General features: G+C 45.6%; 1 protein-coding gene across 2 annotated transcripts; it reads right to left on the bottom strand.

The window, feature by feature from the left end:
* ZNF777 (zinc finger protein 777) lies at nucleotides 1-27,991 on the bottom strand. 2 transcript variants are annotated; one of them, XM_045565089.1, is made up of 6 exons: nucleotides 27,926-27,991; nucleotides 22,826-23,686; nucleotides 21,067-21,193; nucleotides 18,885-18,998; nucleotides 4,633-4,884; nucleotides 1-1,598 (listed from the first exon to the last, which is right to left on the bottom strand). In XM_045565089.1, the coding sequence occupies exons 2-6, from the start codon at nucleotides 23,669-23,671 to the stop codon at nucleotides 439-441; spliced, it is 2,499 nt and encodes an 832-aa protein (XP_045421045.1). In that variant the 5' UTR covers nucleotides 23,672-23,686; nucleotides 27,926-27,991; the 3' UTR covers nucleotides 1-438. The 2 variants fall into 2 exon arrangements, with proteins under 2 accessions (XP_045421045.1, XP_045421046.1); XM_045565090.1 differs by having other exon boundaries at nucleotides 1-1,595.

Raw genomic sequence — 27,991 nt, 5'->3', positions numbered from 1 at the left:
TTTTAAAAATTACTCTATTATTATCAAATAGAACCACAGTATCCAAAAGGTAATTATAAAGTTCTATCCCCAACTAAATGGCCCTGCACCGCCCCTCCGAGTGGCCGGCGGCCAAATCACTCCCCCCGTGCTGATTGGTTTCATCCATTTTATTGTCAAGGAAATTAACAGCCCGAAGGGGTTCCCCAGGTCCGCGCCCTCCCCCCTGGGGCCCCGGGGAAACGCGGCAGCAAGCGACCTGGTCTCACTACCCCCGTGTCCTTGGGAGGAGGGACGAAAGGAGAGGGGTGCTCACAGCAAAGGGGCTAGGGGGGCGCCCCGCCCCCGCCCGCTGGGCTCGGGCCTGGCGCGGCCGAGGCAGGTGTCCGGGGTTAGGGGGCGCGGCCCGCGCACCTGGCGGCGCACCTGGCCGGGCGGCGGCGGCGGCGGGGCGCGCGCTCACTCGCCCGTGTGGGTCCGCAGGTGGTACTTGAGCGACTGCTTGTAGCGGAAGCACTTGGCGCAGTGCGTGCAGGGGTAGGGCCGCTCGCCCGTGTGCGCGCGCTGGTGCTCCAGCAGGTGGTGCTTCTGCGTGAAGCGCTTGCCGCACTCGGCGCAGTGGTAGGGCCGCTCGCCCGTGTGGATGCGCCTGTGCTCCAGCAGGTGGTGCTTGCGGATGAAGCTCTTGCCGCACTCGGGGCAGGCGTGCGGCCGCTCGCGCGAGTGCACGCGGCAGTGGTTGGTGAGCTTGGACTTCTCGCTGAAGCTCTTCTCGCACTCGGGGCACTTGAAGGGCCGCTCGCCCGTGTGAGTCCGCTGGTGGCGCAGCAGGTGCGACGGGCGGCTGAAGCTCTTGCCGCACAGGCTGCAGATGAAGGAGACCTCGTGCTTGCCCGCGTGCACGCGCTGGTGGATGACCAGGCTGATGTGCAGGCGGAAGCTCTTCTTGCATTCGGGACACGTGTAGGGCCGCTCGCCCGTGTGTGTGATCTGGTGCTTGGTCAGGCTCGACTTGTGGCTGAAGCTGCTGTCGCACTCGGGGCACTTGTAGGGCTTGGGGCCACCGCCGCCGCTGCCCGAGCTGGGCGACTTGGGGCGCGGCTTGAGCGCGTGCTTGGGGTTGAAGGCGGGCCCGCGCTCCGGCGAGGCGTAGCCGCCGCGCACGCGGTGGATGCGCTGGTGCAGCGTGAGCTGCTGCTTGTGCCGGAAGCTGATCTCGCACTCTGAGCACTCGTAGGGCCCCTCCTTGATGTGGTTGCGCTGGTGGATGATGAGGTTGATCTTCAGCCGGAAGCTCTTGCCGCACTCCATGCAGGTGAAGGGCCGCTCGCCGCGCCGGTTCCGCTGCTGCTGGCTGGAGGCTCCGCGGTTCTCGCTCAGATGCCGCTCGCCATGTGCAGGAGGCGCCAGCCTCTTCACCGCAGGGTTTCCCAGCTGCAGGGGCGGCGGGCTCTCCTCGCCCTCAGGGGACATCTCCCCGGGCAGTGAGGACTGGTACATACTGGCCTCATATCTCCCAGACAGCTGCCCGAGGGACTGCAGGTGCTGCGGCAGCTCATCTTCCTCCTCCTCTTCCTCCTCCTCATCTTGTTCCTCTGTCTTTATCACGATTCCTTCTGCTCCAGGGACAGAGAGAGAGAGAGACATTAGATGTTGCCTAGTGCCCCTAACCTGGAGTTACAGCAGCGCATCACCCTCACCAACACGCACTGCATTGCTGACCCAAATTCGTTCTTTTGGGAAAATACTCCTCTCCCTGCGGACCGTCGTTCCCACACCCAGGGGGCTGGACGTACTAGCCAGACTGGCCTTGGTCTTTGGTTCAGGAATGAGCCCAGACTTCAAATGGCCACTCAGAGCCCTCTCTTAGAATCTTATGCGGAGGACACAGGGCAGATTGATTGTTGGCAGTCACGATGGGGTGGTGCTTGCCGAGTCATACTCCGCAGGCAAGAAGGAAAGCAACACACAAGCCACCATGGGAGCGCCCAGATCCAGCTGCACCTGAGGTTGGCATAGTCATGATCCTACCAATTATTTAACTGATAAACACCCCTTTGCCATTTAGGCTACTTTGAGAGTTGGGTTTCTACCAGCTGTGCAAAGGGTCTTGACCCCGAAAGTTCTCAGTCTTTTCCCCTCTAAAGACTCCTCTGCCTTAAGTCTGCTAACTGATCTTCTACTTTCCTGAACCCACTGGAGATTTCTCCTCACAGAGCCTTTATTCTTCCTCCTCCAGAAATCTTCCCTCTTCTCCAAGTCTCCATGTCTGCCTTGACGATCCCAGCCCATAGCACTTAAGCCTCCTCTGAGCCCACAGTAGCGGGGGCCCCTCCCGAGAGTTAGGAACTCAGCCTTCTGTCACATCTCATGGATGGATGACTCACCCACACAGGCAGGCCCTACCAGCCTTGAAGCTGGATCAGGAGGTTTTTCTGAGCCTTTCCCACAAGCTCTGGTGTGTAGTGCCATGCACACCCCAGCTGATGGATGCCCACCCTCCCTCTTCCCAACCCGCCACCCTCTAGCCTGACCCTTTAAGGCCCAAACAATGACAAGTTCTACAGTGACCCATGAGAATGCAAGTCTTAGAGAAAAGGAGCGGTCTCCGGCTCCTGTCTGAGTTTTCTCAAATGCCTGGTATTTATTTGGCACTCACTAAATACTGTTAATTGGGGAGTGCTATTTTTAGTCACTGTGTGCCATGAGAAAGTCACTCAACTTCTCTGAGCCCATCTTTGAGACACAGTAAGTTTGGACTTGCAGAATTCTTAAAACAAGTCTTTTTTCAAAGCACTTTCACACCTGTTCTCTCTTTCCATGTGCACAATATCTTATTATAGGATAAGTCAAGTAAGAATGTTCCCCATTTCAGAGAGGAAGCAGCCAAGCCCAGAGATAACAAGTGATGTTTCCAAATACAGTCAAGTCATAGGCCTTTTCAGAGGTAATTTAGGGCCCATCCAGTCCACCCCTCAAGTGACAGCAGGGAAACTGAAGCTGGCAATGTTCAGGACTCCTAGGTCATAGCACTTTCTACTCCTCCTCTAACGCCAGTAAACTACAGTGTTAAAATTAGGACACAGGTGTGCTGACTCAGTGCTGCCTCAGTAGTGTTAGGATTTTCGGCAGGAAGTGATCCTTGGAGCATGATGCCTAAGGGATCAAGGACGAGGCAGCTGCAGAGGCTGGTAACTAGTTGCCCTAGTGCTTATCCTGAAAATACAGTTATATATGAAAGGCAGAGGGGAAAATAGGACCTAAAAAGATCTAAACTCTCCTTGAACATCAAAGTTGCTCTTTTCTTAACGAAAGGATAAAAATGAAACATTTGGCCCTAAATCAAGATTCAAAATTCCACAAACTACTGTTTAGTAGTTTTCTAAGGTTCTACTAGAATTAATGGGGAATGCTCAAATGGCAATCTGGAATTTATATTGTGACACTCTCAATATAGTATATACTCAGAATTTGCCTTATCCCAACTCTTTTATGAAAGACAACGTGGTATGTTTAAAAGACTTCTGAAATACCATGCAGCGATTTAAAAATAAGAAGTTAGATCCACATCTTTGGACAAAGAAGGATGTCCATGACATTTTATTAAGTGCAAAAAGGCAAATTATAGAGGAATTATCTGCAGATAAAATGAAAAAATTTCAACTCAACATAATACTTTAAAAAACCTAGATAAATGGATATAGATACATTTCTAAATATAAAAAATAATATACAAATATGTGATGGTTAATGACTCACACATAAAACCCCAAGTGGATTCTACCAGATTTTCAAGGAACACACTTAATTCCTATCTTATATATATTTTTTATAATATAGAACAAGAGCAAAAGCTGCCCAGTTCATTTGATAAGTCTAGTATAACACTGTTTCCAAAACCAGATGAGGATGATTCAAAAGAAGAAAATGCAGGTTCATGTTATATATGAACATAGTTGGAAAGCTCCTGAGTAAAATATGTTACCTAAGTCCAATTGTGTATTCAAACAATATGCCATGATGATCAAGTAGGGCTTTTCCTAGGACTGCAGGAAGAGTTCAACACTGGAAAATCTATCACCAAACCAGTCCTGGGATGAGGGCACAGTGAACCCACTTCCTGACTGTTCTCAAAGTCACAGGGAGCAAGAGTGAGCAGAAGGCTCACTCACACGGAGGCTTTATAACTAAATAAAAATGATGACTAGGTTCTACCTTTGAGAAAGCCAATACCATAGTCATTTTAAAAACATGCTCTCCAGGGCAGAAATCTTCAAGTTAGTTGAGACTGGTAATATGACGTGTGGCAATCGAAGACACGCAGGGAGAGGGGAGCTCTAGCTTTGCCATGTCTATGTGGCCTTGGACATTTTACTTCTGCCTGTAGAATGCAGGGTTTGGACAGATGATCTCCAAGGTCCCTGTGAGTCCTGTCTGAACCAGTCTTTGGATGTAACACTTCTTTCCTAGCCCGGAGACAGATTCTTAGAAATGGAGAGCAGGAAACCTACACCGGAGGCCGTGCTTGGGGTTCTTTCACACCTGTCATCCGCTCAGCCTCCAACGACCTCTGAAGGAACCACAGCTTTCCCGTGAGGCAGGTGCCTACCAGGGGCCGAATGGCAGTGGCACTGCCCCGCCCCCGCCACTTACCTGTGCAGCTTCTCTGCTGCACCAGCATCTGCTTGAGTTCGCTGAACTCGCTGGATCCTTCCGTAGACTCCTCCAGCACGTTCTCCTGCTCCTGCATGTCCAGGTCTGGCTGTTCCCCACAGGGGTCGCCCAGCTCCGAGTCCTGAAAGCCGTGTTCTTCCACCTGTCCCATCAGAGGCTCGGGTGTCTCCAAACTCTCCGAGCCCTCGTCATTGGTCTGCACCTCGATCTTAATCACGATCCCGTCGTGTGCTGAGGGGAGGAAAGGGAGAAGAGTCCAGAACGCATTCATGCCACCCGCCCAGATTTCTGCAGCCTTAGAATTTACATTTCAATAATTCTAATTTGGGGGAGCCTAAAGAAATGTAATATTGAGTTGGCAGTGAGTACACATAGAATTTTCTGGACACTCTGTAGCTTTGAACACCAACCCAAACTGAAATCAAGTTAAAATACATGCAAAGTTTGTTTCCCATGAGCCCCACAATTTTTTAAAAATATCCATCATTGTCAGGGTTTATTTTAAAGAGGCCCTCATTCCCCTTCCCCGTTAGGACAGGCAACCGGTACAATCGACACAGTTTCTCACTCACAATGAAGGTGAAAGAAGAAAAGGTGGCTCCCCCTTCCCCACTCTCCCTTTGGCTCCAGCCCCAAGGTGTCTGACAGACAGACCCACATTTCCAAGCTCATATGCATGTACCGGAGGAGTGTTTGGGTTTGTTTTTAGTTAAACAGCATCCTATTACACACATTGCCCTGAATTCATGTGTTTTTTAGCTTGCCTATAGGTCTGTAGGTTAATTTCAAATGCATCCTTACACGTATAGGCATTATTTTACATAATGGAATTATAACACACATTTTTGGTTTTTAGTGCAGTATTTTTTTTTTTTTAAGTTTCCTTCCCTGCCGGGCGCGGTGGCTCACACCTGTAATCCTAGCCCTCTGGGAGGCCGAGGCGGGTGGATCGCTCGAGGTCAGGAGTTCGAGACCAGCCTGAGCGAGACCCCGTCTCTTTAAAAAAAATAAATAAATAAATTTCCTTCCCTTTCCCTCACTTCTCATTTCATGCTATCACCTCCCTGGTAACTCCCATAATTAAGCAGGATTTTTCTTCATGCTTATGTAGTTACTCATAACAATACATATACACTTACATGTCTATTTTCTGGCCATTGTTGGTGTTAAAAAATAAAATTGCCTTATGTCCCTCTTCTACATTTCTTTTCTCACTCAAATACCTTGTGGAAATCTCTTCAAACCAATTTCTACAGTGCTAACATGTTCTTTTTTAATGTTGCATGTATTCCATCATGAGGCTAATACTGCAATTTATTCATTCTTTGTCTAATGGAAGAACATTCACTTTTTGTTCCCAATCTTTTGCTATGGTGAATAATACTGCAATAAACATTTATTTATATCTCTAACCACAAAATAGTGGTATGAGATCCCAAGAGTGGGACTGCAGAGTCAGGTGGTGTATATAGTTTTAATTTTGATAAATGTCATCAGACTGCTTTTCAACAACGCTGTGACAATTCACATTTCCACCAGCCTGCATACGAGTATCCTTTTTCTCACATCCCTGCCAGTAGCAGACACTTTTGTTCTTTTTAATTTTCTTCAGTCAGATGGGTATAAAGTGATAACTTACTGATACTTTAATTCCACTTCTCTGACAGAGTAAGTCTGCATATGATTTTCTCTATTTATTGTTCTTTTAGATTTAATTTTGTGTGAACTGTGTAAGCACATCTTTGGACTCAATTCCAATCAGGTTGTCTTTTCTTATCGATTTGCAAGCATTCTTTGATTTTTGTATTAAAGATAACCCATTGTATCTTATCTGGATTTCAAATATGTCCCCCCAAAATCTGTCATTTGCCTGTTATCTTTATGTGTGGCACCTTTTGCGTACATGAAAGTTGTCGGTGGCTTTTAAAAGGTTTCCACGTGGTCAGGTGTGTCCCTGCTTCTTCTTATGGCTCCCGAGTTTTCTGTCTTAGCTAAGAAAGTCTTCTCTGGTCCTAGCTGGTCCATCTGGTCTCCTAGATGGCATCCCACGGTTTTTACTGTCTCACTAACATTTAGGTCTTTAATCCACTTGAAATTTATTTTTATTTTATGTATGCTGTGAGGTAGGGATTCAACTTTATATTATTCCATATGGATTGACTTGTGCAAGCGTAAAACCCCCTTATAAGTTGAAAATCACTTCCTTAGTTGAGGAAATGTGTAATGCATAAATATATTCATGCATTCACTGATTGGTTATTAACAGATAATTTATTGGGCACCAACAATATGTTATGGGGTATTCTAACGCTTGGGATACTATCAGTGAACAAAACACATACCTTACATAGGGCAATAAACACAATAAATTGCATTGTATGTCAGAAGGCGATAAGGGCTGTGGGAAAAAAACAAACTCCGGGCAGGTGCGGTGGCTCAAGCCTCTAATACTTGCACTCTGGGAGGCTGGGGCGGGAGGATCACTTGAGCTCAGGAGTTCAGAGACCAGCCCCAGCAAAAGCAAGACCCCAACTCCACTGAAAATAGAAAAATTACTCAGGCATCGTGATGTGCTCCTATAGTCCTAGCTACAGGAGGCTGAGGCAGGAGCATCACTTGAGTCTGGAGTTTGAGGTTGCAGTGAGCTAATGATGCCACTGCACTCTACCCAGGGTGACAGAGCAAGACTCTGCCTCATAAAAAAAAATAAAAGAACCCCCCCCAAGACGAATTCATGAAGCAGCTGCAGTCCTGCCCTGGTAAAGCTACTCAGGTTCTCCTGCCAAATCTCCCCATCCAAAGCAACCACCCCACTTAGGAACCAGATCACCTCATCAGGCTAAACACTGATGCTACTGACCAAAAGCTGGGTGCTTTCTGATGCTTGGCCATCCTTTGATTCCTTTCTGATTGGCTAACTCAACTCTCTGGAGCTAGATGGAATATAAAGCAGCTCTGATGTTCCCATGTTGCACCCCCACAACCTTAAATGCAGACCTTTGCTACTTTCCCTCCGACTGAAGGAGTCTCCCACTCTTGCTCTCCAAAGATATCTGTATCCTATTCTCTATTAAAAGAAAAAGAAAAAAAAAGTCATCCACATTTATAGCCTTGACTTCCTCCTGCGCTAGCTCGAAGCTACCATCTTTACCTCCCTTTGCCCTCCAATCTCAGGAAAAGTAGTGTCCCTCTTCTCTCCTCCTATAACTGAAATCCTCTGCTTCTTTCCTTGACCCTGCCCATACTTTTCTCCCTGGAATTCTGCTCGCTAGTTGTGCCCTTTTCTCCTTTATCTTCAATCCTTGTCTCTGCTCCCTCCACAAACATAACCATGACTCTGGCATCAAAAAAATTCTTCCCTGACTTAAAATATTTTTAAATTTTAAATATTTTGTTTGCCTGTACCTTAAAATAATTTTTCAAACGATGTACCCCTTTTCACCTTCTTGAATAAATATATAAAATGCATCAGTAACTGCAAAAGATGTAATTTATGAAGTACTGTAAATATTGATATTTTGAAATAAACTCTTCCATCACCCTTTAATGTCACCAATGGAATCTGAGAACCCTAGCAATTTTAAACCCACCATTATTCACTTAGAAAATACATGAACAAGTTCTTCTTTGATAGTTGGAATTTTTATATCATTCCTTTTCACCTTGAACTTCTATTTCCATTCCTACTTTGCCCACAGAATTTTATCCTAATAGAACATATTTTTATGCTTAGAAGCCTTTTACTGATCAATTCATCTACCAGTCTGTCACAAAAATGTGTAAGTAAATTGAAAGTTTAATTTCGTTTTCATTTTTTTTTTTAATTTTTAATGTCAAGAGGTATTTTCCCACATAAACTCATCGGAGACATCCATGCGCTGCTTAAATGGAATATAGGAGGGACAGCATCCTGGCCGTGCAAAGCAATCATTTTTTTTAGGCTTTTATGTGAGGATTATATTCTGCTGATCAACCCCCACATATTCAGATTTTGTACCTAGCAAAGACAGTGCCTAGTGCGTGTCAGCTTTGCAATGGTAATGAATCGTTTTCTCGGGGAAGTGACCAGGCTTTGGCTTCAGCACAACCATTTGCATGTCTCCCAGTGTCACATGGTACAAATTTCTAAATAAAATCATTTCTACCAAGCCCCTCGCGTGAGCCGTGCTCTGTGGGTCTCCAAAGTGACGTCTGCTGTGCGGGTCCAGGTGGTTTCCTTCGTGGCCAGATGAAGGCCCCCTTACAGGGCACACATATTCACATCCATGGCAGCACAGAGGCCCCAGTCTTCTAGACTTGTGTCTAGTTCAGGCCCCCCAGGAGGAGAGAAGCCCCCAAACTCCTAGGCCACGTGAACCGGCAGACTCGCCCTGCACCTGCAGGACTGCTTGCTTCTGGTGACGGTTGTGAATGGCCTAAGATGCCACAGCTGGTTCATCGTGGCCACTCCACCTCCGCCAGCACCCTGACCCTGCACCTCCCCATCCTCAGTGTCCACGTGACCCCACACCTTCCCTCCTCTCTGTCCACATGACCCAGCACCTCCCACTCTTCGGTGCTCACGTGACCCAGCACCCTCCCTCCCTCCGTGCCCACGTGACCCAGCCTGCTTTCATTTCTAATAACCACAGGGCTCCAAGTGTTCATTCTTTCCTGGCTTCAGTTATCCTTAGTGATTATTACTATAGAATGATAAATAATTATCCAAGACAGAAAACAAAAAACTTTTGGAAATGTATCTCTTACAAGGATGAATAGAAAATATTTTCCAATTAGTTCACTTATCTGAGAATGAATATTACTGTAGAATGAGACAGTTCAGAATCAGTTTTAGTCTATTCTTCATTTTTGTAAATGAAACCTCATTTACACTGGGAAACCTCATTTACATAAATAGGTAGATGGGCCAGAAGGAGCTTTGTTATAGAACTGCCTTGATTCTCTGAACTTCTGAATTATATGCCACAAAATCACATGGTTAACATATCATCAAAAATTGGTTTTTTTCTGCCCTAGGGCTATGGCCAAAAAAAAATTGTTTTTAATAACCCATTAGCTCACTTGATTAGGTTATCTTCAATTTTGTTGAAAGCTAAATATTGCAAACAACCTAACTTGCAAAAGAATTTGCCATCCAGGTCCCAGAGCAATGTGCTTCTTGGACATGTACCCCAACATTCTGGATTATCTGTTTGGTGACCCAGGGGGCCCTATACCTGGGAGAAATCCTCCACAGTAAGACAGGGATGGGCAGGAGGTGCCTTTTTTTTTTTTTTTTAAATCTTGAGAGATGTAGGAGATGAGGGCTCACATTTCAGGGACCCCATGTGTTGTGTGCTCCCGGCTGATCAGTTTTATAAATGAAAATAGATGGACTAAGGACCTGGAAATTGTACCCTCAAAGCCATCTATGTTGTGCCCCTCCTGGAGAGTCTCCTTGTCTCCTGAGAGCATGGGTACCCCAGCCTTAAGACCAGTGCCTTTAACACTTTTAACTGCAAGACCCCACTCAAATGCACGTTGCTCCACTAGGCTTCTTGCAGTACTCTCAGCTGAACATGTGCTGCGGAACCCCCAGCACTTTCCTGCTCTGCTCTGTGGTGCTTAACTCTTTCTGCCTTGAGAGACGCACTATTCACACACTTTCATGCCACCCCACCTCATTAGCCAGTAGGGAAGCCAGTGTTTCTAACCAAAAAGGTCTCCCCACCCCAAACAACTTCTCACAGAGTGCTGACAACCAAACTCCATTTATAAGACACACTGTGAGAATATAGTGTATGACCAAAGGTAACCTCTCAAACCAGCAGAAAAAAGTTTTACATAAATGGAGACAATAGGCTTCCTGACTGGAAGTGGGAAAAGCTACCTTCATATGTTTCACATCAAAATAAACTCCTGATGTGGCCGGGCGTGGTGGCTCACGCCTGTAATTCTAGCACTCTGGGAGCCCGAGGCGGGAGCATCTCTTGAGCTCAGGAGGTCAAGACCAGCCTGAGCAAGAGTGGGACCCCATTTCTACTATAAATAGAAAAAATTAGCTGGGTGTGGTGGCATGCGCCTGTAGTCCCAGCTACTCAGGAGGCTGAGGCTGGAGGATAGCTTGAGCCCAAGAGTTTGAGGGATGCTGTGAGGCTGATGCATGGCACTCACTCTAGCCTGGGCAACAGAGCAAGACTCTGTCTCAAAACAAACAAACAAAAAACTCGTGATGAACAAAAAATTTAGATATAAATAATGAAATCATACTAGTACTGGAAACCCAGGTATGTAAGTTTTACAACTTTGAGCTGAGGGACAGGCTATTCCTAGACCTCTGGGACCCTCAAATATCCCTTCTAGAGGCCGTCTGGTTGTTCATACCAAACATTGAATATGCCCATATTCAATTTTGCTATAAATTGTTCTGAAAGGATTTGTAGCTTGCTTTGACATCAATTGGCTGTTAAGAAATGTACTTATATATTCGTAAGGGATAAAAAAAAGAAATGTACTTAATCTGTGATTGGTTTTTAATTTCTATAATCACACTTATTCTAAGGTCTCTTGTGAGATGGAAAAAAATCTCTCCTACAAATTGTTTTCAAATATATTAAATGTTTGTGAAGACTGAATTTAATAATTAATGAAGCTTATCAGCTTCATTAATGCTATATTTGTATACATTTAGTTAAACATTAAATTATTTACATTTAGTAATTTTCTTTTTGGTTTCTTGGGCAAAAAACATTTTTTAGGTTTCAAATATTTTCATAGATTTCTGAGAATCTCTCAGGCCCAAGACCTATGATCACAGTGTTTACTGAATAAAATAGCCTGAGTAAATATTTCTACTACATGAAACTCAGACACCATAAAGAAAATGACTAATAAATCTGAATACAGAGAAACTTAAAATTGATAAATTTGAACATATAACAATTTAAAACTACTATACCACACAAAGACTATATAGAAAAGTAAACGACAAACGGGAAAAATATTTGCTTACTTATTACAGACAAGAGCTAATACCGTTAATGGTTAAGAAGCTTTTACAAATCAATAATAAAAAGATGAATAATCCAAAAAAATAAAAGTCAAATAAAAACATCAAAATATTGTTTTCTCTACCCATCACTTTGGCAAATACTAAAAAGATAAATAGTACCTACTATTTTCATGGGTGTGTGGAAATAAATATATTCTTATGCTCAGATGAAGGTGTATAAATTGGCACAATTGTTTTGAAGGGCATTTGCCAGCATCTATTAAATTTTTAAGTGGGTATATCCTTTCACCCAGAAAATCCATTTCTAAAAAAGTTTCAGATAAGTGCACAAAAATCTATTTATAAGGATTGTTACTGAAGCACTGAAACTTGTGGACACCCTGAAAGTACGTCAATGGGAGCGTACTTAAATAAATTATGAAATCAATACACAAAATACTATAGTCTGCTATTAAAAAGAACAAGGTAGACATATATGCCAATGTGTAAAGAAAACATATATTACTAAAAAAAGCAACTTGCCAAACAATGTACTTCTATATTATTTGAATTGTCTTACAATGACAATGTATTTATGTATTACTTATATAATTAAGACTGTATGTGTGCACATAAAATTGGAAGGATAAACTGTTGACTTTTGAGAGAAAATTATGGAGAGCTTTCATTCTGCATTTTTTTCCTTTTGAAATTAAAAACCAGTGTTGCCACATTATTTTTTTTCCCTATACTCCTACTGGCTTATAAATTGCCCCATTAATCTTCTCAACCAGCTCAAAGCAAATAAATATTGGTTAACACTGGCTTTCCAACCTCATGGCTACACTTTGTTAGGTTTTTAAAATTTGGTATATGAATATTTAAATCTTTTTTTATTTTTAAGTTATACATGCATATAGGCTACAGGGTTGAACGGTTCTTCAAAACCTGTTTTTAAAAGCTCTTTCCACCCCTCACCCCTCATTTCCTGCTCCCTGAGGCAATCACTTCCAACTCCTCCGTAACTCTGAGTAACATACTTGTATTGCTACTCCTCGAGTTTTCAATTTTAAGCATTATCTATTGACTTCCAAGACATTAAGGTCAGGACCATCTCTTCCAAATCCCTGATCCTACCAGTATAGTTTCATTGTATTAATAACTTTAGTTGGATCAATACTGCGTATTTACATTACTAGATTATATAAATGTTATTTATAATTAAACTATGTAGTATATGGTAAGTAAGTGCTTTCCTATGCCTGAAAACCGTTTTGCTTTTCCTGGAGCTAATGTTTTCTTTTGCTTAGCTTACTGTTAATTATCACAAACTCAGCTCTAAACTTTCCCCTGATCCTTCTGTATATCTCTTCTCTCCAAACATTCAAACATATTGGGTATTTGTCAATTTTGTCTAGTTGAAGAAAAATTTCTGGAACCTTCCACTGCGCCCCAATCTGGACTGGCTGACTCTGGGTGCACAGCTGTCTTCTTGGGATGCCCCTCGTCGGCTCCCTGGGAGGTCCCTTCAGTTTTCTCTTTCATTGAGGTTCCTAACGCCTCTTTCTTGCTTTATTTTCTCATTTTGGCAAAGCTTCTCCCCCCAGCTTGAGAAAGGGTTCATGGAGAGCTTGAACATCTCAAAATGTCTCAATTTCACTTTCATATTTAATTAAAATAGTTTGGCTGGATATCGAATTGTAGGGTAGAAAATATTTTCCCCCAGAATTTAAAGGGCATTGTTCTACCATCTTCCAGCTTCCAATGTTGTCGAAAAGTCTGAGGACATTCTAATTCTTGTTTCTTTGTATGAACCTGTTTTTCCTCTCTGGAAGCTTGTAGGATCTCCTCAGTCCTCATTTGCTCTGAAATTTCGTGCTGAAGTGTCTACAGTGTAGGTCTATATTCATCTAGTATTCTGGGCAATTGGTGGGCTCTTTCAATCTGGAAAACCGCGTCTTTAATTGTTGAGAATTTTTCTTGAATTATTGATAATTCCCACCTCTGCTTTTGCTGTTCTTTTTTGCTGGATACTCTTATTATCTGGACGTTGGACTTCCATCCTTTAGATTAGTTTTCCTAGTCTTTCCTTATTTTCTTTTTTGTCTTTTGACTTTATTTTCTGGGATGTGTGCTCAACTTTATCTTCCAACACTGCTATTGAGTTTTTAATTTGCATTATTATATTTTTAATTTCCAAGAATTCCTTTCTACTCTTTTTTTTTTTTAAAATAGGTATTATACCTTTATATCATGAATGTATTTACTTCTTTTATCTAAGGATGCTATAGATAAGTATCTATACATACCTTTTTCCCTCTCTGAATGGTTTCTGTTCCTCTAAATAGATTTTTTCTGGTTTTATTTCTTTACTTATTTGTCTCTGTACATGAGAGGTTTTTGCCAAATGTCTTGTGGTTCTTGGTTGTCCATGTAGACTTAAAAGCAGAACACTCAAAAAAGAATTGAGAGCTCATTGCATTTGGGTAGAGCTTTGCTAACTGTGAGTCTCCCAGTAGGATGCTTTGGACAGGTCATTTTACTAGGCAATCTCCTGGGCTGGTCCCACAAATCTCCAAGTGGGACTTCTAACATCCTGCCCCAAGGGTTTAATCTTAGATATCAGCATCATTTTGGGAATCAGTTTAGGGAAGAAAACTGTAGATTTCAACATCTGCAATGTCAAGTCTCACTTATCTCCCTGTTTTCAGTATGGTACCCCACCCTCAGTTGTGCCTGGTGTCCATGACTAGAGATCCTCTTTTCATCCTCTGCAGAGAATAAACCTCAGTCACAGTCTCGGAGCAGGGCTGGGGAGAGGCCAAATGCCAGCCGTAGGGACTGGGGGAGGGTAATGGGGAAAAAGGGGAGTGTTAAATTGACTCGTTAAGAGACGTTCAACCAACCCTCTGTTTTTAGTCTCATCTTTACTCGCATTTCCAGCCTCGAGTCTCTGGTACTGCTAACTCCTGAGTCCCGAGCAGGGGTCGGGGTACGAACTGGGTTTCTTCTCAGCTTTTCCAATACCAATTTCAGATTCAGCTCTCTGCATCGGTCATCACCCATCCACCTGCTTTTAGGATTCCCAAACTTTGTCACTGCTTCGCCTTGTCCATTCTTTTAAATAGTCCCTTCATTCTGGTTTTAGAAGCATTTGGGGAAGTAGGAATAAACACATGTTCAATCTGCCATCTCTAACTCAAAGTCTTTCATCATGCACTGTTTTTTTAAAAAAATATTTTTCCTGCATAAGAAATAATATATGTTCCTGCCAGAAAATTTTATAAAACATAGAGAATATGATTTTGGTATGTTTCCATGACCAGTTTTTTCTATCTTTCTGTTTACATCGTTGGCTTCATATTATATTTACATTTCCCATTTGTACGTCATTAATCTCCCCCGTCAATTGGACCATTCCCACTGACACTTCAAACAGGCTTTAGCAATCCCCACCTTAAGCAAACAAGACCCGCCCCATGTTTCCACTCCCCTTCACAGCCAAACTTCTAGCACTGACTGTCAACAGGTGCTGTCCCTACTTCCTCACTGCTGATTATCTGTCTCCACCTCCACCATGCCACCGACATTTCTCAATTTGCAAACCCAATGACACTTTCCAGTCTCCGTGCTACTAAACTACACAGCAGGATTCAGCATTGTTGACCACACTCCCTCCTTCTGGAAACGCTCTCATCTTGAAATACCCAATGAAGCACCATCCTAATTTTCCTACTATCTTCTTGGCCACTCCTTCAGTTTCCTTTGATTCCTCTGGTTCCTCCTTCTTTTTCAACATCCTACAACAGTGGTTTCCAACCCTGGATGCACCTGAGAATCACTGTGGAAGCTTTTTAAAAAATACTAACACCTGGGCCCCACGCCAAACAATATATTCTAAACCTCTAAATCTGTCCCCAAAGTCAGGGCTCTGCAGGGCATGGCCTGTGTTCTCCTCTCCTCTCCCTCTATGGACTAAGTAACCTAATTCAGTCTATGCTGCCAATGCCCGAATGTCCCCATGCCGATGTCTCTAACTTAGACCTCTCTTTTTGAATTCCAGACTCCTTTACTCAGCTGCTTCGTTAACACTTTCTCCTTGATGTCTCACAGGGATCTCAAACCTAATGTGTTCAAAATAGAATTCTCCTCATTTCTACCAATCTGAACCTCATGTTGTCTGCCATCGACCCTGTTACTTAAGCCAGAGGCCTGGGAGTCATCCTTGGCACCCCGCCGCCCCCGGCTCCCTCCTCGTCAGCATCCAGCAATCACTAAGTCCTTTCTCATACTGCCAACATGTGTCCTACAAACAGCCACTTCTCTCCTTGGCTCTGCCAAGGTCTCCTACCTAGAAGGCAAAAAGAACCTCCAACCGAACTTTCCCTCTAATTACTTCTCCTTGGAGCAGCAGGAATACTACTTTTTCTTTAGGTTTCCACTAGAAATTCCATGTCCTCAAAGAGGCCTTTTCTGACCTCCCAAACTCAAGGGCATCTTCCATGGTGTCTGGTAGTCTGGATGCTTTTTGTCTCAGCTCTGTCCCAGCTGGTGACTGTGCTTTTATGGAGGTGGGGCGTTTGGGTTGTTAACATCAGTCTCGCCACTGGAGTTAAGTCTGAGGGCAAGGACCTCTGGGGTACATAGTTCCTGACAGAGTACCTGGTACAAAAAATATTTGATGAACTAAATAATAAACATCCCAGTGAGACCTACAGTATCAAAACTCTTTATAAATGTAATTTTAGTGGCTGTATGACAGTCTATTGTAATGTGATGTATTAATATAGTGATACATCTTAATCCATATTTTGGATTCTTTTTCATGCCATAGATTCTCAGAAAGAAAATTATGATGCCAAATGTATGAACACTTTAAGTATTTAAAACATTTTAAGACAAGAAAGCATCAGATTGCCCTTTCAAAAGCCTGAACTATACACACTCTGAGCAGCAATGTATGAGCACACAGACTTCAGCCACGCCTTCCGACTTGTCTCATCCTTTGCTAATTTGTTAGGTGAAGATGGCACCTGCCTTCTCTAGGCCTCCAGAGCTACCCTTGTAGGGCCACGAATGGGAGTCCCTGTTCTGAGTATTCTGATACCAGGGCTGGTAACTGAATTGTCTTTGGATCTCTTTGCCCTTGGAAACTAAACCATTAAATGATAGTTTATCGAATGAATTAGTCAATTCATAAAATTGTCATGTTTGGGATATTTGGAAAAATGAGAAGTCCCAATTTTCTAGACTTTTCCTCCCTGGTGTCATACCTTTGGGTCTGGCCCAGGGCTGGCTTTGCTACCATCTGGCTAAGGGAGAAGATGCATGAATAGACAGGGTACCCACTGGTGTGTCTGGGGCGCTGATAGCTGCAGTTCCGCAGAATCATCCTGCTATGGCAAGGTCAGGGCCTTTGGTCTAGCTGAGAGGTGTGAGCCAAACGCCCCTTCTGCGGAGTGATGTCTCCTACATCCTCCCCTGTCCTCCCTCCCACCGTAGGCTCCAAGGGGCTTGAGATGGTGAGTGGAACAAATAACACATTTCAGCCACACAAGGAAGCCTCTGTGAGGCCACCACTTCCCAGCAGGAGCTCAGGCCGTGGATGTGTGTGTGCCAGAACAAACCCAGCCCAAGGCTGAGTAGACTGGGGTTATTTGCTTTCCAATTCTGGCCACATTCTGTGGGAGGCTCATCTGTGATGAGGATGTGAAAAGTAGACAGAGAAAGGGGATCGATGCTCTTTCATCCAGCCCTTCTAAGAAAATGCTACAAGAGCAGCACCTGAACCACAAAGCCCCACTGGGACATCAGACTGTGTTGTAGGATTTTTACCACAAATAACCTCTCCTAAATTCTCATTCTTTGCCTCCCAAGCCTTCTTTCTTACTTCTTCCACCTCGAAGCTTTCTATTCCCACTTGACCCTCCTTTCTGGATGTGGCCACTCAAATCTTTGAGGTATAGACTGATTTTTCTCCAACCAAAAGATCATCCTGCCATGTGCCACATTTGTTTGCTTTTAAATTCATCTTTTTTGTCTGTCAGAATGAATTCAGGATTAGCCCTTCCCCTTGATTTACACCTCCAAGCAAATCCTTAGAAAGTGAAGACACTGGATTTCTCTGGGACATGCCAGCACTTGCATTTTCACAGGGTTCTGTCTTTCCCCTAAGCTACCTTCCCACTTAGTACATGGGGCTGACATTACTCAGTGTCCCTAGAACATCTCCTTGGAGCCAGTTTGTAGGCCCTCAAATCAACGACATTAACTCATAACAAGACCTGGCTGTTGGCCCCAAACTGGGTTCTCTAGCTGGACCATCCTCCTTTTTCAACAGACACGACCACCAGTGATATTTGGCTACTCTCACATGTCATGTGTGCCACAAGGGACAGTGATCTGCTTCCACTGAAGACCATCAAGGTAAGTGACGCAAGTCCAACAGCAATTCCAAAGCAGGAGCTCCAAAAACTAAGTATGTACCACGAAAGCACCTGCAGGGTAAGCGTGCAGGCCACTGATCCGGCCACTGTGAACAGGATGACACCCCGTGCACACCAACAGCAGCTGGTCTTTACTGAGCCACAGCTACATGCCAATAACCATGCCAAGGCCTGGGGCTAGATATTCATGCTGGTCCTATTTTATAGACGAGGAAACTGAGACTCTAAAAAGATCGAGCAACTAAAATCATGCCACTGGTAAGCAGAAAGGCTGATTCACATGCAGGCAGCCCCCTGCCGGAGTCTGCACTACCGTCAGTCATGCCTGGAGCATATCTGCCGACTCCATCTAACTGCCTTGCCTAGACACTGTCCTGAGGGAGTCATGCATGTAGGATGTTTCCAGCAAAGGCCACGTCTGTCCCTTATCCTTCCACTGACCAGCTGCAGGACTCGGGATGTGGCCTTTCTCTGGGAAACTCCAGGAGGTATAAGCACTAGTGACTGCCTGGCATGTGACTGCCTTTCTTTGAGTTTCTTGCTTTATTTTCTGCAAGGAGTGAGATGACACTTGATCATGTCAAAAAATCCCCGAGACAGCGAACCCAATGGCATTCCCATTCACCAACAACTCGGGCCACTGGTGACCATGGAGGCCCCAAGCAGGTCCCGACACCTGTGGGCCTTCTTTCTGTACACGGCTTGCTAACACACTCCTTCAGGGTCTGCCTTGGACTGTGACGCCCCGTGCTGGGGCCTCCTGAGTACCGAAAGATCTAGAATGCAGAGCTCTGGGCCATCCATTAGCTACTTACCCGCACTGGGATCTGTGGGCGTCTCGCCCTCCTCAGAGTCTTCCTGTTCCTGCATGGCCGGCCTCTCCCCGCGCTCCATCTGTGACATGAGGTCTGGTTTGGAAATTGCATAGTCTGGGCAGAAGAAAGGAAAAGAAATACACTATGGGGTGAGGTTGTACTGGATGCTGTTAAGTATCATGTGTGGCTGTGTGATACCTGGAGTAGCTCCTCCGCTGGGGACCAGCAATGTTCAAGTGTCCACCCCTGTCCTTGGGGCCTGCTCTGTGTGTGTGTGTTGGGGCGGTTGCCCACAGGTGGCCGAAGCCTGCCCAGGTTTTTCATGATAAAGGCACAAGATAGTTGAAATTTTATAAAGTAAAAAACGAATCCTGATAAAATCTAAAAGCCATAAAATACCGATGATTTCCTTACATAAAATAAGTTTAAAGTTCTTTAGAAATAAAGTTAAAAGATGAAGAAACTTGGAGGGAATATTATACATACACACATGTCTCTCATATATATATACATATGGCAAAGGGTTAATATCCATAATTATATATAAAGAACTTCTACAATTAGTAAAAAAAAAATCAAAAGCAAAGCTATAAATAGGTAATTCATTGAAGAAATACAAATGGCCAGTAAATATATAAAAAGATGCCCAAGTTCAGTAATCATCAAAGAATACATATTAAAATAATGAGGTATCATTTTTCACTTAAAGGACAAATATTAAAATAGAAAAACATCAGCTCTGGTCAGGATACGGAGAAATGGCATTTTTGTGTACTGCTGCAGAAATATTAACTAGCTCAGCCTTCTGGAGGGCACCAGGGCAGTAGCCATGAAATTGTAAATGTGTATCCTTTTTACTCGGCAATACTACTTATTGCTATCAGTATGCTGAAATACTTACACAAGTGCACAATATACAGAGATGTCAATCGACACTTTGTAACAGTGAAAAGAACCCAGAATCAACCTACTGTTCATCAACAGTAGAAAGGTCGAAATCCTGGTGGTTCACCTGGAATACTGTACTGTATTTCCAGGGAGGCCTATGTATGCTGACATGGAATGCTGTCTGTGCCCCACCATTAGGTAAAATAAGCAAATGGGCCCATCTGTGCAAACCCCAAACTGCACGTGCGCCAGTGCATGCGTTGTGCTTATGTTTGCAAATGCATAAAAAAAAAAAAAAAAAAAAAAAGAGTAAGAATACAGGCGAAAGGGTTCTTGGCGGTTACCTCTGGGGAGTGGCCCCAGTGCATGGGTGGGGGTTTCTCTTAATTATATAAATCTAATTTGTTGAATTTAATAATTATGTATATATTTTAAAAAGAAAAAAATTTAAAAAGGGGGAGGAAGTTATCCTATGGAAAGGTATGTACAAAATTAACAATTCTAGCAAGAATCAAAAGTTTCTATGTAGCAGCATATTTATGTTTTTTAAAACTTTTTTTGTATATGCCAAAAGTGTTTTCCACACCAGAGAAGAGGATGTATGTAAAAGTACATTTTTCCAGCTTTTCATCCTTAAATATTCTTAATGAAAACAAGAATCCATAGCCTTTGGGGTAAGACAGATCCCAGTGAAACTGGGATCTCCTGGCAGGGACCTAGGGCGAGCATTTAACTTCCCTGATCACAGCCTCCTTGTCTGCACTTTGGGGGCCAGGACCTGGGTATGTAAGCCCTCAACAAATGACAGTGTCCAGACTCCTGAATAATCAATTGGGAGTGCTAACACTGTCCCAGCTCCCCGACAGAGCTGTGAGGATTCAGTGAGGTGATTCCTGTAAAGCACCTCGAATGTTGCTGGCACACAGTAGGCATTCAGCACAGTTGTTTTGTTCCATTATTTTTTCCTTCCTTAGTAACAGTCTGCTGGACAAACTTATTTATTAAATAAAGGTGTCCATGGGGAAAATACCATGAAGGTGAGAGACCACAATGTCTAGGTCTATCTTCTCCCGCTTGCCCCAGAAGCTTCTCCGTACAGCAGTGTCTATTTACAAGCTGTTCGGGCCTGTGCTGTGCTGGCATGTGTGGGTATGTGAGCGTGATGTGCTCTCTAAAATTCCACTTTCCTTGCTTTTGACTATTGGCTCTACTGGGGTTCAGAACTCCCCAAAGTTGCAAATGTACTTCAAGCTGACGTCAAGGCAGCCCCCGGTGAGTGAATCCTTCTCCTTACCCATGGAAACCAGAGACTCATAGTTGCCCCTCATCACGTTCTTATAGAGCTCCTTCTGCCACTCGGACAGGTTTCCCCACTCCTGCTCGGAGAAGTGGACGGCAACATCATCGAACGTGACAGGGACCTGAAACCACACAACAAGCTCGATTTAGACCAGCTGGAAGGCAGTCACAGGCCACAGCTGTCAACTCCCCAGGCCCAAACCCCTGGTGTTGGCCCGAACCCACGACTCTGAGGCTCCACTGGGATCTCTCTAGTAGTCTGGCCAGGCCTGGGCCACTCTCCTGGCCCAGAGAGTGAGGGACTCATCTTGCCTGGTCCTTCTCCTCCCACAGGATAATTCCTGCAGCTCTGAAGCATGGTCTGCAGACCAGCAGGAATGGCACCGCCAGGGCTCCTGCTGGACGTGCAGACGCCCAGGCCCCACCGTGGACCTACTAACTCAGAGTCTGCATTTAGTAAGATGCCCAGGGGATTCATGTGCACAGTAAAATTTGAGAAAAATCTGGCCTAGAGAATATAGTCAGTTTTCTCTCCATATAAAGCTGTGAAAAAGAGCAGCAGCACAGAAGAATAGAAAGCAAGCCAGTCCACAATCAAGCTCTTCTGGAACCTTCTGGAAAACAATATGAAAACCTAACTGTTCTCTAGGATGTTTTTAGGAAGCCTCTTAAAATCACTGTTTTCCTGGCATTAACATGATTTGTAAGTGAACTGATTTGAGTAGGACAGGTCCCTGTGACCTGTAACCTCAGTTCCCCTCCATCTACCCTGGCTATGCCTAGCTCACAGCAACCTCAAACTCCTGGGCTTAAGCGATCCTACTGCCTCAGCCTCCCGAGTAGCTGGGACTACAGACATGCGCCACCATGCCCGGCTAATTTTTTTTTTCTATATGTATTTTTAGTTGGCCAGATAATTTCTTTCTATTTTTAGTAGAGACGGGGTCTCACTCTTGCTCAGGCTGGTCTCGAACTCCTGACCTTGAGCGATCCACCTGCCTCGGCCTCCCAGAGTGCTAGGATTACAGGAGTGAGCCACCGCGCCTGGCTACCCTGGCTATGAACCACTAAAATATGCATCAGGACTGACTGTCACACAGCTCTCTCACCTGGCCTCTGCTTTGCCTTCTCCCTCGCAGACACCACGGACAACTCTGCTGAACACCCTTCTAAACTGACAATCCCTGGTCCCTGGACATTTCAATACTAACCTATGCTTTTAACAACAGGAGAAATAATTTGATTTTGGCACATCCTGTTCTTAGTGAAGCAGCATTGGCAACTAGGGATCACTATGTATATATATATATATATTTTTTTTTTTTTTTTTGAGACAAAGTCTCGCTTTGTTGCCCGGGCTAGAGTGAGTGCCGTGGCGTCAGCTTAGCTCACAGCAACCTCAAACTCCTGGGCTCAAGCCATCCTCCTGCCTCAGCCTCCTGGGTAGCTGGGACTACAGGAATGTGCCACCATGCCTGGCTAATTTTTGCTATATATATTTTAGTTGGCCAGATAATTTCTTTCTATTTTTTTAGTAGAGACGGGGTCTCACTCTTGCTCAGGTTGGTCTCAAACTCCTGACCTTGAGCGATCCACCCGCCTCAGCCTTCCAGAGTGCTAGGATTACAGGCGTGAGCCACCGCGCCCGGCTGGGATCACTACATTTTTTTCTTTCTCAACCACTGCGTTCTCTACATTCACCACATTCCCAATCAGATCACTTCCTTGGGAAGCCCCAGTTGGGATAGATTTACCTTGGGAACTTCTCCATTGTTGCCCGGGGGGAGCCGAAGAATCCAGAAATTTCTGTTTTTCAGCAGGTTCTCCATATTCTCCAGCCGCCTCTGCAGTAGCCCGTACTCCTGCAGCAGGGTCCCCAGCACGACCCACTTGCTCTCCAGATGGTTTGCAAACTCCACAGCTGTCTTCTCGCAGTCGGCTATCTTCTTTTCATTTGTCCCCGTCCTGCCCTCCAGGGTCAGTAGCCTCATGGCCTGGGCCTCCAGTTTCCTCTCCACCGCTTGGACGGCAGCCCACACGGCCAAGCGGGTGATCTCTGCTGTGGGGAGTGACTGTTCCTTCTGAGCTGCGGAAGAGATCTGGAAGGGGGTGTCCTTTTGGGAAACTGGGCTCTGGAGCAGGGGGTCCATGTCGGTCTCAGGAACTGTGGGGGAAAGGGTCAGGGGGTCTTTCTCAGGAACTTCAGGGGAGTGCAGAGGGGCTTCCTGATGGTGGGTGGGGTGCGAGAGCAGGGAGATTTCTTGTTCAGCAGCAGTTGGGGGTGGATACTGCGTCCCTTCCTGGGAAGCCAGGGGGCCCTGGAGATGAGTCTCTTGCTCAGAAGCGGCAGGATACAGGAGTGAGGGTCCCTTCTGGAGAACATGCGACATCCGGCCAGAAGTCTCTTGCTTGGGAGCACTAGAAGTTTGGGGCAGGGAGCCTTGTCGGGGAACAGTGGGAGATAAAGAAGGAATTTCTCTGGGGGGAAGAATGCGGGACTGGAACAGAGTTTCTCGGGGGACTCCAGCAGGGGCCTGACGTAAGGTTTCTTCTTGTGGAACATTGGGGAATGACAGAGGTGATGAGCGTTGGTTCTCCATGTCCAACTGCTGGACCTGTGTTTAAGGAAAGAAAGGAAAAGACAGGATTGAAGGTCACAGTCTCCAGCTGGCAAAATAAATCCCAAAGTATCCACATTAAAAGGGCTTCAGTTTGGGTAGCAATAAACATACTCCTCAGATGTGAATCTCTCCTTGAGACCATGGCACCAACTTAGACATCAATTATAAAACTATTACAAATAAAAGATGGTTACGCCACCCTCTATTTTTCACAGAGCCATATCCTTTTTCACAACATACATCGCTCAGGTATCATCTTACAAGCTGTAATGTGGGAGAGGGGAGAGGGGACCGGACTCAAATGAGAACACGCGCTTTCAGTCCTGTCTATATCAACTGCTGCCTGTGTCACCCTGGTCTGGTTATCTGACCTCTCTACTCTCAGCGTCCTTGTCCATAAAATGAGGATAGTAGTATCTGACACACACATGCCACCTCACTGAGTTGCTGGAGCACTGAACATAGAATAAAACTTGGAGAAATGACAGAGCAGAATTTTGTAAATGCCAGGCACTTACTATCCCACGACTGCCAGCAAGGGCACAGGTGATCACTAGTGGGGGCCGGTGCTGTTAACTCAAAGGCGGACTTGTCATCCAGCCCCAATGCTTCCACTAGTGTTATTAGGGCGTCATGGTGCCTTGTGTTCCTTCCCTCACTTGGTCCAAGAGTGAGGACACAAAATTACCTTAATTTTCCCAGACTCTTACTCTTTGATAAAAGTTGAATTGCTGACTTATCAATAAACTCTCTCAAAGAGTTCACATGGTATATGTTTGACTTGGAAACATCTTCTATGTGCCCAGCCCCTACTACAGAGGCTGAATGGGCTTCCGGGCATTCTGGACTGGCTTTTGTCATGAGACGGGTGAAGGCAGGCAATTCAGCCATCCTCCAGGAGCCAAGGTCTCCTGGGCAGGGGTCCACTGCGGTAGGTGTACTCAGGCCGTCTGGGTTCCTCCCTGTGGTTCCTGAGGTGGGGAATGAGGAAGCAAGGAGGCCTGAAAGGATGGGAAGCAGAGCAGAAGTCAGCCAGTCTTGTGACTTGCATGAAGACTGGTGGAGACTAGACCAAAATAAAGACTCAGATTCCTTTGGGGATTTCAATAATCTACTCTCTCTCCCTGTTCCCCACCTTGTCACACCTATGTTGACAGAATTCTTGAATCACCAGGGAGGTGATGCCATGATCTGGGAGTGACCAGTTCTGTATTTGCCAACCCAATCAATATCTTTATTGGAACTGAACAGAATTTCTCCTATAACAATTTCTGTCCATTTCCTCATAATCTTCCTTCAGTGAATCTCCTCAATTACTACACTCTGTATAGAAATGATCTTTAAAGTAATTAAAATTTCCATTTTCTTCATTTGAAAATCAGCATATCCCTTCTATCCAGTCTGACATATAGTATGTGCTCAATAAACGCCTGCTGACTGAAGAGTTAATTGCTGAGTTACAAAAAAAATTTATTAGGATAAATAATGCAGTTCCTTTAGTTATCTATCCAACACTTACCTAAACCTATTCCATATCTTCTATAGCTTCCTTTCTTTTATTTGCTCATTTGTTCACTTGTAGGTGACTTAACTGAGACAGCATCATACTTTAAAGCCAAGGACTGAAGATTCAAGATCCTACTCAGCAAACGCTTTTTGAGGTAGTACGATCCAATAGCTCTGCCACTACCCTAACGTGAGAACTAATTAGTTGGGAACAGCTAACAATTATTCAGCATTTATTATGTGCCATCAACTGGGTTAAACATTTTAAACGATTATCTCATTTAATCCTCACCAAACCAGGTGAAATAGGTACTGCTAGAATTACTGTCCACACTTAGCATGTGAGGACACTGAGGACAGGGGAGGCAGAGCAACTTGCCCCAGGTCACACAGCTGTCTGGCTCCAGAGCCTGCACGTCACCTCCCAGCCACAATTGTCAACTGAGGCAACTGGCCATGTAGGTATGTGCTCTGAATCCTTTTTACCTCTGAAATTCAGTGGCCTGGAGATTAAACAAAGATCTATAGGAGGTTTCATGGGGTTGGGGAGGGTGGGGAGAAGGTTCTGTCCTTACAGACAGGTTGGGTCAGGGACCCCTTTGCAAACCTAATGGAAGTTTTGGGTTCTTCTCTCCAAGGGCACATACACAAAATTTCGCTAACATTTACAAGGAGTCCACAGACCCCCAAACCTGAAGGCTCAGCAACAACTAAGCCACTTTTCAAGTCTCCACTCAGGTGAGTGCAGGACTGGACGGCCCTGGGAAAGGAGCCTCCTCACAGGGAAAGTGACTAGCATCCTGCAACACAGTAGGCACATTATGGCCTCTTCCTCAGACAGGGATTAGGGTATTTGCTTACAGCTAGGAGGAAGAAGGGAAAAAAAAACCCTGGGGGCCAAGTTAGTCTCCCTGAGTAATATAGGGGTTTAACAGAAATAATGAGGAAAACAAACAAACAAACAAACCCTACCACTATAGTAAATAAAGCCAGCAGGGCAGAACATCTTTACCAACTAGTCAAATCAAGCTCAAAGGAAAATACTATTTCTTTGCTGTTATTAGACTCTCTCTCTCCATTTCTGGACTTGGAGGACTACAGAGGGGCCACACAGGAGCATGTCCACTTCCCCACCCCCCAGATAAAAGCCCCTTGCTATAATTGCATCAGACTCAGTCAACCTGTGGCTTGATCTCACACTGAGCATAAAGAAATGCCCAGAGAGACTGGGCACTGTGGTTCTTGCCTATAATCCTAGCACTCTGGGAGGCCACGGCAGGAGGATCGCTTGAGGCCAGGAGGACACCAGCCTGAGCAAGAGCAAGACCCCATCTCTACAAAAAACAGAAAAATTAGCCAGGCGTGGTTGCGGGCGCCTGTAGTCCCAGCTGCTCGGGAGGCTAAAACAGGAGGATCACTTGAGCCCAGGAGTTTGAGGTTACTGTGAGCTAGGCTGAGAGCATTGCACTCTAGCCTGGGCAACAGAACGAGACTCTGTCTTTAAAAAAAAAAAAAAAGCATCTAAAACTAGTAAGGTCAAATTCTCACACTGCTGGTGTGGGGTGGGGGAGAATTATTCTTAGCCTCGAGCCCTATTTCATAGGATCTGACTGCCCCTCCCACCCCTTTTTATCAAAAGTGGATTGAGTCTCCAGGATTCATGCCATATTAGCAGAAACATACATAACCATACATATCTGACAGTAAGAGAGTCTTGCCATTTTTTTGAATGACCTAGTGAGGTTCACCCAGCATTTCACACCACTCAAGAGCTCTGGAGACCTAAGCCCACAGCTTGTCATGTAAAAAAGTCTTTGTTTTATTTTCCCCAATAGCTTATTTACTTATTATTATTATTTTAAAAATTGGGTGGCTTTTTAGAAAGTGAAATCTGCCGCCCCCCTCCTGTAAACTATAGGAAACTGAGGCTCAAAGGCACTGACTCCCATGCAGTAATCCTCTCTAGTACGGCCAGGCCATCTCTAAGAGCAGGTTTGCAGAGAGATCTTAAGACAGATTTTTAAGAATGACCAACTGAAAAGGAACATCAGCCCCAACCCCTTAGAAGCCCGATCCCCAGACACCATCTGTCAGGACACCTAAAGTTTGGCCGGAGGCCCTCCAGACGCAGAGGCTGGAGGCCCAGGCCGGAGCCCGAAGGGTCACCTGCTTCCCACCGCGGAGACACTTGGCTGGGCGCTGCCCGGCTTCCCCCTCCTCCCCCGACGGGCCGCGTCCACAGCCAGGCCCCTCACCCAGGGAAGGCCGCCCCCGGGGCCGCCCTCCTCCCCGTCCAGGCCCACAGCAGGCCTTTCTGGGGCCGCGGGCACCGCGCCACAGTTGACTAGCTACGTGACCTTGGGGCAGGCAGGGCAGGTCGCCGCCAGGTGTCTGTGCCTCAGTGTCTCTGTTCTGCGAAATGGGAGAGCCGCGTCAGCGCCGCGCCCGGGGCCGGGGGAGGTTCGGCGGGGCCGAGCTCTGCGGAAAACGTGCGGGCGGCCACCCCGACGGACGCAGCGCCGACTCCGCAGGGAGCGAGCGCGCCGCCGGGCGCCCCACCTCGGGGCCGCGTGTATGCCAAGGCCGGCGTCCGCGCAGCCTCGCACGGACGGCGGCGGATCCTCCGCCCGGCCCTGGCCCGCGCCCCCCCACCCCCGTTCAGGGGCGCGCGAGCCCCTCCAGGGCGCCCCCCCTCCGCGCCAACGTCGCAGCGTTTCTGTCCCTTACCGAGATCCCAGGCCGGGCCGCCGAGCCCGGGACACGCAGGCCGTCCCCGGGGCCCCGAGGCCGCGC

Source organism: Lemur catta, chromosome 11, assembly GCF_020740605.2.
Source record: "Lemur catta isolate mLemCat1 chromosome 11, mLemCat1.pri, whole genome shotgun sequence".
Taxonomy (NCBI): domain Eukaryota; kingdom Metazoa; phylum Chordata; class Mammalia; order Primates; family Lemuridae; genus Lemur; species Lemur catta.
Note: the sequence above shows the minus strand (reverse complement) of the source record. Positions and strands in the feature narration are given on the sequence as shown.

What these genes read in the sequence shown, in the direction of transcription:
- ZNF777 (XM_045565089.1), bottom strand. Translation starts at nt 23,671, where the DNA reads ATGGAGAACCAACGCTCATCACCTCTGTCATTCCCCAATGTTCCACAA. An exon ending in ACAATGGAGAAGTTCCCAAG is followed by an intron (nt 21,194 to 22,825) that starts GTAAATCTATCC and finishes GTGTGGTTTCAG; the next exon opens with GTCCCTGTCACGTTCGATGA. An exon ending in GCAGCAGAGAAGCTGCACAG is followed by an intron (nt 1,599 to 4,632) that starts GTAAGTGGCGGG and finishes CTGTCCCTGGAG; the next exon opens with CAGAAGGAATCGTGATAAAG.